The following is a 9,611-nucleotide window of genomic DNA, read 5'->3' on the forward strand; positions in this document are numbered from 1 at the left end:
ATTATCCCAATAAGAAGAATTTGAGAAAGAAACAGAAAGTGGAAAGAAATAATCAAGACCTCATTCAAGAAAAAGTCCCAGAATTAAAAGGTGTTTCCAGACTAAAAGGGCACACCAAGTACTCAGCAACATGGATGAAAAGAGACCTACACAAGGACCCCTCACTGTAAAATTTCCAAACACTGGAAACAGATACAATCTCAAAAGCTTTCAGAGAATTAGAGAGGGGAAGAGAGAAAAGCGTAAACGAGGCAGAAAAAAAGGAAAAACGAAACACATACATACACAGGTCACATATAATATTTGAGAAATCAGAGTGACTTCAGACTTCTCAAAAGCAATATGGAAGCTAGAAAGCAATGGAGCAAAATTATAAAATAATACAATTTTACATGTAGTATTTTTTTTTTAAAGATTTTATTTATTTATTCATGAGAGAGAGAGAGAGAGGCAGAGGGAGAAGCAGGCTCCGAAGGAGCAGGGAGCCCGATGCGGGGCTCGATCCCAGGACCCTGAGATCATGACCTGAGCCGAAGGCAGACGCTTAACCGTCTTGAGCCACCCAGGCGCCCTACATGTAGTATTCTTAACCTAACCAGAAAATCAAATGAATGTCAGAGTAAACTAAAACCATTTTTTTAAGATTTTAAGTAATCTCTATACCCAACATGGGGCTCAAACTCAACCCTGAGATCAAGAGTCATATGCTCTACAGCCAGGCATCCCCTAAAACCATTTTAAAACATCAAGTAAGCCAAGAATGAACATGACATGGATCACAGCAAAATGGAAATCCAACCACAGGAGAAAGTGAAGGGAATCCCACAGTAATGGTTGTGTACCAAGTCTAAAAGACACTCAGTCCAGAATGGAGGTCAGAGGGGCATGAGAGACTGCCTCAGGAAGATAAAATTGATAACAATACCTGATATGTCTGAACATCTCAAGAGACATTTGATGAAAAGTTGAATTAGTGATAATTACAGCAAAAACTAAGCCAGGGGTGGGGCAGAGACATTGAACTTCAGCCGGATCACCCTATGGTAAAGCTTAACAGTCAACAAGTCACTGAGACTAGATAAGCTCTTTAGTCTCCTAACGTGCAAGCAGCCGACCAGACCAAGAATTACCAGACATCTGAGGAAAGGCTCTGTCACAAAAGGCAAAGCAAAAACGGTGAGAAAGGCATACAAAAATGGGAGAAAATTTGGAGGAAACAGATGAAAACTTGGTGGGGGGTACCTACTAACATTTCTATATGCTAAGCAGTGCACAGAAATACATATACTACGTATTCTAGTACACTATTATACTAGATAGCTGGGGTGGAGTAGAGGGAGGCAGGGAAGTGCGGTACATTGTATAGGACAGGAAAAGTGGTATTTTACAAGAATACTGAATAATCAGGAGTGCTGGAATCATAACTATTAAGAAGAAGGAGTGCCAGGAGGTAAAGGAGATCAGCTGAGTAGGTGATAACAAAGCTAAATCCTCATTTTCTATGCAGGAAGTGAGTAAAACCGAAACAAAAGCACAGAGCATTATATTTAACACACACTATACAGGGCCTATGAGTTCGACACAGTTCTAAGAGCTTTCCAAATTCATTTCCTATAAAAACCCTATGAGGTAGGTACTATTATTCCCATTTTTTTTTAATGAGCCAAATGAGGCACAGAGAGGTTAAGTAGTCCAACATTACATAAAACTAACAGTTGACAGAGGAAGATTCAAACCTAAACAGTCTAATTCCAGAGTCCATGCTCCTAACCATCTAGCCATGCTGCATATCCAGGAGCAATATAAGCATATTGTTTACAGACTAGGAAGTAAACATGACAATCATCTAAAAGAGGTGAAAGTGACTGCTTTTGGGAAAGGAAAAATGGAAAGGAAGGGGGCAGGAAGCTTTTGTTTGTTTCCATAACCATGTAAATTATTTGACCCTTTGAACTGTGCAGGTACAACCTAAATAAAAATTAAAGCCTATAATTTAGTATTTTATAGTTAAGATATTTTATCTAATGCTACCATCCTCAGAAGTAAGCAAAATGAGTATTACTATTTCATAGATAAGACTTTCATTCCTCTTTAATAAAAATTTGAGAGCCTACTACATAACAGGCATTATACTTAGAAAATAAATATCAACTCACCTCAATGATGAGGTGAAAGAGGTGCAAAAGAGCAAGTCTTTTTATTCTTTTCTTTTCAATTTATTGCATAAATTATATGATCCTGCATCTCTAACAGTTGTGCTTATGATGAGACAATATAAATTTTAAATAGTGACAGAAAAAGCAGAGAAAGGTCTGCTCATTAATTCATTCAAAAAATATTTAGTTCTTGTCCTTGAGGGGCTCAGAGTCTTGTGAGGAACACAGGTAAACATAATTATAATTGAATGTGTGCAGTGCAGTTAAATAGAGGAACACCAAACAGTGCTCAGAAAACAACATTCCCTGGGTAAAAGGAATGCTTCAGAGGGAACATCTGAGCTGAGTCTTGAAGGATGAAGAGAAGTATGACCAATTTTACTTAAGAGGCTGTACTAATAGTTGGAAAACACAAAAGACTATAGATCAGTGTGAAATACCTGTTATCTTCCCTGTGTTATAAAGGTAAGTTCATGTTAAAAGCTAAAATAGGACATTAAGACCTTTTTGATGAGAATGATTTTAAAAAACAAGATACATAAACTCCTGACCTGTGTTTCTAATTTTTATATTCTTGCCCAATGATCAACTGAAAGCATTTTCCATGTGCCCAATAAACATTTTAAATTTTAAACTGTTAAGAGTATTATTTCAAAAGAAGACTAATCTTTCATTTGCCTTACCACCAAAAAATTTCACTGTTAACACGGTTTCTAAGTCATATATTGAAATTATAATGTACCCCCTCCTCCCATGAGAGAGAAATTGGTGACCAAACCCCAGAAGATGCAAGTGACACGGAAGCTATCATGGGAAGAAAAGGTAAGAAGAATTTTTTTTTAATCATTATCACTTTTTTCTCTTGTAGATACTCTCAAATTCCCTTCCAAGAGCAAATTTCAATGAAACATTTCTTCTTCTAAGCTTTAGGGGTAAAAGAAAGAATATGCAGCAAAACACCATAAGGAAAATAATATACATGTTTATCCTTATTGATCTTTATAGGTATTTTAGGGGTGACACATTTTGATTTTTCAGCGTTTAAAGGATACCTATGAAACAAAAATTTTCTGGTTTTGATGACTTAACTTTGATGTTAACTAACAAAGGTTCAAATATGTAATAAATTCAAAACAGGTAGAGTCAACTCAGATTACTTTACACCAACATTTAATCATACTTCCGTATATCTTTTTGTCCCTTTATTTCCAAACCTTTCTACATAATTTGTCCCTAATTAATCTTCATCTCAGTTACTATATAGAAAAGTTAATTTTGTACTAAATATCTTAAACTGGCCTCTAACCCTACAATTAAAAACTTAGTTCTAAGTAGCAACATCTGACTTTAATTGTCTGGAAAAGCAAGTTGTGGAAAGCTCTATCATGACCTACCACCAGGGGAAGAAAAAAAAGGAGAAAGTCATGCCAGGAGACCACAAATGGTAATTAACAAAAATCATGAGAGGTTTCAACTCAAAATGCTTGGTTTTCATTTGTGTCTTTCATCTAAGCTTTTATTTCTCTGAATTTAGCATCCACATAATATACCTGATTTTCAGGGGTTTCACTCAGTCACACCCCTTAGATTTAGAAAACATTAACATTTGGGGTAAATAATTCTTTAAAATTATAGTGAATATTAGCAATCACAGGTGAATATTAGCATATGAAACAAAGTTTTATCAATAATTATAATAGGACTATTAAGGAAACTACCCCTTAGAAGAGGTCTACCTCTTAAGTACAGTTTTGTATACATGTTACAGAATACATCTGGTTAGGTAACAAGGTTTTAATTATACGACTCCTGGAAAAATTATAAAAATCTTGAAAGACAAGATTTTAAATCATTTCAATTAACCATGCTTTACACCTTTTGAGTCACTAAAAAAAATATGTATCATGAAAACCTCACTGCAACATTGGCCTTTGTTCTCTTTTTCTTAAAACTGCAATTCTTTTGAAATACGCTCAGTTTTTCCGAAGTGAAAAACCACAAATACACATTTAGAATATAAATTTCCAATTGGTTCGATGAAAGTTCAATCACAAAAATCTCCAACTAACACTAAAATAATTAAAATGAACAGCCTTTGTCATTAACTCCTATGATAATATTTTGATCAAGGTTAGTCACAGACCAGCAAATCTGTGAGACGAACATTCCTTTAAAAATCAACTTAGTTTAAAGCCATGTAGAATCATTAGAGATTTCACAACTTTTCTAGGCAGTCAGCTTAAAAGACACAATTTGATTCAATGGCATGTTTAGAGCATTATTTCCAATTCAATTACGAAAACACTGGTTTAATACTGTATTTTTGGCTTTAGGTATTTTTTTGACAAAGAAGGGAACAGGTGGAATAGATTATCAGGAGAACAAAGTCTTATTTTCATACCTCTACAAATTCAACCCTCCAAGACTTTCCTTACTCTTTAAAATGGCTACCACCTTGATCTACTTATACAAAAGGAAAAATGTACAGGATACTACTATCAAAGATGAATCTGGTAATTTTGACAGTGTATACCCTCCTCCCCCCCGACATACTTTTTAAGATTCCCATTCCTGTTCTGTTCAGATAAAATGACCATTAAATAAGTACACCAAAGTTGGTCAATTACAGCACAAGGGCAACCTATATAACCCAGACTAGGTCATCTTTCCTATAACGTCTGACTAGGAAAAGCAGGTAACATTATCTTTCACAGACTAAGATCAAACACAGTAGAAGTGAAAAGGATTGTCCAACCTAGTAAAGGAGAAACAACCGTGGGAGGCACAACCCCCCTTCAAGAGATGATCACAAGGATTTTAGGAATTCAAATGAATAGACTTACTATTATACAGGTTAGCACAAATTTTCTGTTCGTAATAATCTCTTTAAAAAGCATTTTATGATTAACAAAAACCACTCGGTGCCCCCCAGGCCTACACGTAATGCTCAATAACTCGTCTGTCAAATAGTTTACGTATTACTTACACCCACTTGCTATCCACTCTGAAACCATTCCGTAACACTCTTGCGCTAGGGAACTTACCGCGAAAACACATTTTCATATGCAAAATTGAAAAAGTATGTACTGCCTTCGACAAACGTCGTGCATACGCACAGCTACGAAACAGATCAAGTGTGAAGCTGCTGAATGTCTGCAGAAACATGGCATGAGCTTACCTCTCATCCTCGCCATCCACCAGGGGTGTCGTCAGCGGTAGCACCTTCAACGGGAAAAGAGAAGCAGAGGCTGCTAGGCTGCTGCTACTCCCATCTGAAACTGCTGACATTGCCCCACTGTCACCGCTCATAGTCTGAGGTAAGCCCACTAAGGAGGGTGCCGCTGGGCGCCTGGCATCTTCAATTTGGCTTCCAATCGCCTGAGCTAAGGACTGTGCAGAGAACTGAGTAGAACCTAGCGGGATCTGTGGTGCCAAAGGCAGATTTATATTAGTTGCTATCAAGGGAGGCTGACTAACACTTGGAACCAAATTCCCATTTTGAGTGGCAGGGGTCTGTGCTATATTCTGCGGTGGAACCAAGTTTGTGGGTGCAGAAGGCATTCCAGAAGGACCAGCTGAACTAACCTGACTGGTAACAGCAACACCACTAGCAGAGGGCAGAGGACTAACTGCAGGCAACTGCTGTGAAACTTGAGCTACTGATTCTACTCCTTGTGGCTGGGGAGGCACAGGTAACAAGGTACTCTGGGGGGCAAGGACCAATTGTTGAGGGAGGCTCGAAGCACTAGTCTGAACTCCCTGATGAGTAATCGCAGTTTGAGCGGGTGGACCTATCTGTGACGACGGAGGAGCACCTTGCTGAGTAACTGAAGGTGTGACTTGGGTAGAGGGCGGCTGCACCGCGGTAGGTATGTTTGCTTGTTGACCGATATTTGCAATTTGACTGCCAGTAGGCACAACAGATCCTGCCGTGTGAGCCTGGCCAACGGGCTGGCCAGATGCCCCTGCAGGTTGTGCCTGGATTGCTGCGGGCTGCACGGGCAGCTGGAGACTCTGCGGCTGGGCCGTAGGAATCACTGTTGTCCCTGCTACCACTCCTGCAGCACTGGGCTGTCCCGAGGACACCGCTGTTTGGAGAACCGGCTGCGGCTGTACATACTCTGCAGCAGGATTCGGAGTCACTGCTTGACCATGGCTCGGGACCGTCTGCGTACAGACAGCCGCCTGCTGCTGTCCATACTGTAACTGTTGGGCTGGTGCCCCCGGAAGGGGGGCTTGCACTGGAGGAGCCGTCTGAGAGTATGGCAGCTGGGGTTGAGCCAAACTGGAAACGGAAGGCTGCTGACCTACAGCTGAAGTTACACCAACCACACCAACAGGTGACGGCTGGATACCAGCTGCAGCACTGAGCGTGGCTTGCAGTTGAGGATAGCTCAGTTCTTGAGGCTGTAACTGTACTTGCGTGATCTGTGACTGAGAAACGCCGGCAGCACTGGGGCCACCGAAGTCCATCTGCTGAAGAGCCGCCGGCGGCGGCGGCGGCGGCTGCTGCACCACCACGGTAGGGGCCCCCATCTCTCCACTTCCCACACTCTCTGTGTAGTGACTCAGTGTGCTGACGCTACTGCTCACTGAGCTCCCGCTAGTGCTCTCCCTCTCAGAAGTCACTTCTACCGGGTTTTGTTTTACACTTTCCACCACTTTATTTATCGCCACAGCTTCTGCAGCAGGTACAGCATTTTCTTTCTCATAGAACTCGGTGCAAGTCCATCTACCTTTTTTAAAGGGTTCAGAACTAGAATCTAACTTCACAACTCTAAACCTCGACGTGTTAACTGTGGGTTGCTGCTGCTGACTTGAAACTGATCCCACAGTCATCCCTGCAGCTGCGTTAGGGGCACTGTTAACACCAGCGGAGGAAGAAACAGTACCATTGCCCATGCCACTCAAGATATTCACATTAACACCGCTGCTAACTCCAGGCCCAACACTCGCACTAGCAGCACTAGGAATATTGCTTGCATTTATATGAGCATTACTAAGCATGCTGCTTGTCACACTAGGATTAAAACTACCCACAGCAGTAATGTTAACATTATTCATTGTGTGAGTGCCAGTAACGGAACTTATACCTATACTGCCGGTCGTACTTGGAGCACGGATATTAGTCATTACAGATGCAGGTGAGCCACCCGATGATACAGCAGAAGTTGCTGCAGCTGGTATAACACCGTCAGAGCTTCCAGTGGCAGAGAGTTTTCTGGATACTGGGCTTGCGGGCGGCCCTCCGGGGATGGATGTACTGGCCACACCAGCATGGGATGGATGGTGGTGCCCATGGTGTAGGTGGTGCCCATGGTGAATGTGATGGTGGTGATGGAGGTGGTGTGGATGAGCATTCCCATTGATCACAACATTCTGTTGGGGAAGGTGAGGCAAATGAGGCTGCGGAAGGTGGGGCTGGTTGGGAGAGACTGCCCCAGGTGTCTCAGCTTCCTGGAAGTTATTCAGAGTCTCTTCTGAAGAGCTGCGTTCAGGCTCCCCCAAGTCAGTGGCCCTGGAAAGTGACACATCAAGGATCTCGGAAGAAGACAGATCTTCCGTGTGAGATTCATCCAGATCATCATAGCTCTCAGTGTCCTCCGCTATACTGTTGTTAGAGCTGATGCTGGCGGAGATCTGAGCCGGGGTAACGCTAGTTATCTGGAAGCCACTTTTCTTTTTCATTTGAGTTCCGCCTGGCGCAAGAGGCTGTGCCTGCAGCTGAGCCTGCGAAAGGAGGTTCAGGCTTTGTGGAGGCGGAGGCTGTGGTCCCGACGTAGAAGATGCTGCAGGAGGCGGCGGCTGAAGCAGCGACGGAGGCGGAAAATCCTCGGAAGATGTGGCACTACTAGCAACGCCGGTACCTGCTGCACTGAGAGCAGAGGCGCTGCCACTACCGCTGCCCCTTCTGGGGAACATTGCCGGGTGCGCCATCTTCCTAGCACTAATGTCTGCAGCGGCCGCGGCCGCGGCGGCGGTGGACTCAGGCGGCTGGTGCATTGTGTCGGGTACCGGGGGGCGGAGGAGGCGAGTGCAATTTCCTTCTGCACCGTAAGCTTTGTATTCAAGACGCCGGGGAGGAAAAACGGGACCTGACGCTCCGCCCGGCGCGGTTCCTCCTTCTCCTCCTCCTCAGCCGAAGGCGCCGGCCGCTCCTGCCTTCGAGGGCGAGCTTCGGGAAGGGAGGATGAACGAGGGTGAACAGGGCGGCCAGGGACCCGAAGGGGGGACCCCTTCAGTCCTTCGCCATTCACTTTCCCCTCTAGTCTCACACCCCCCTTTATATTCCGCTTCACGTGGGGTGCGGGGCAGGAGGGAGGGGGGGAGACAAGGCAAGGGGGAGACAAGGGGAGGGGGTGGGAAAACCGAGAAATGCCCACCTTCTCCGGATAACTCAGAAGCCACCTCAACCCCTCCTCCCGCCGCGGCGGCGGCGGCCGCTGCAAAACCCTCCCGGTCGCTCTGCACGAAGGCAGCGAGGAGCGAGTGTCGCCTTCCCCTCGCCACCCCAGCGCCGCCGCCGCCGGCGAGCCCTGAGCTCAGTGTCGCTCAAACCTCCCCTCCCGGCCCCGCTGTCCCCGCTCGGCCCTCCCCCCACGCCCCTCGGACCCTTTCAAACCCCCTGGGCTCGCGGCGGCTGTTCCGTGAGCAAACGCTGGCCGCGGCTGGGGCCGGGGCGGCGAGGCTCGGAGCGGGGCGGCGGCGGGGCGCCCGGTACGGTGAACCCAGCAACGAGGCGCGGGCGGGCGCGCAGAGACGCCGGGTCCTCGCGGAGCACGGCCGGGGCGCGGCGGCGGCAGTGGCAGCGGGAGCCCAGGGACCGCTCCATCACTGGCAGCCATGGAGCCCGAGCATTTTCCTCCCTCAGGGCAGGCACCTCGGTTCGGCACACGTCCTCGGGGAGGAAGGGGCCGGCGCCCGAGCCTCCCCGGAGGGCGGCGGGATGTGCGCTAGCGCAGAGGGGTGCGAGCCGCTCCTGTCCTCTTCCTCCGCAGCCGGCTCGTCCTCACCCTGCTGCTCCCGCGGCCCGGGCGGGAGGGGGCCGCAGGCAGCGGCGGCTCCTTCTCGGCGGCGTTGGTGGCCAGACGCGCTGGTGCAAGCGACTGCAGCCGACCCCGTTCAAAGGAACGAGAGGTGGGGTTGGTCGGTGTCGGCAAACGGGGCGGGTGAGTGGGTGGGTGCCGAGGGAGGGCGGCGGGCGGGGAGGGGGCTGTGATGGTTGTTACTAGTGCTCTTCTCCGGCTCCACCGTATCCCCCAGTCTCTCGCGGCATCGAGAGAGGAGGGACCAGCGCCCGAGCGCAGGAGGAGGAGGGGCGACCGCCGGCGAGAGGAGGCGGTGGCGGTGGCGGTGGCGGGGGGAGGGGGCAAGCAAAGGAGAAGGAGGGAAGATGGCGTCTGCGCATGCGCCCCGGCACCGCAGACATAAAGCCGGATCCGGCAGAGAAGGCGG

General features: G+C 46.6%; 1 protein-coding gene across 1 annotated transcript in view; it reads right to left on the minus strand.

Moving 5' to 3' along the window:
* The window catches only part of TSC22D1 (TSC22 domain family member 1), a 133,816-nt gene extending 125,514 nt beyond the window's left edge, over nucleotides 1-8,302 (minus strand). Inside the window, exon 1 of the mRNA XM_021697829.1 lies at nucleotides 5,335-8,302. Coding sequence (XP_021553504.1) covers nucleotides 5,335-8,159 — 2,825 coding nt within the window. The 5' untranslated portion in view covers nucleotides 8,160-8,302. The remainder of the gene's footprint in view (nucleotides 1-5,334) is intronic.
* Between the last annotated feature and the right edge of the window lie 1,309 nt (nucleotides 8,303-9,611).

Source organism: Neomonachus schauinslandi, chromosome 3 (assembly GCF_002201575.2).
Source record: "Neomonachus schauinslandi chromosome 3, ASM220157v2, whole genome shotgun sequence".
In the NCBI taxonomy this organism is placed as follows: Eukaryota; Metazoa; Chordata; class Mammalia; order Carnivora; family Phocidae; genus Neomonachus; species Neomonachus schauinslandi.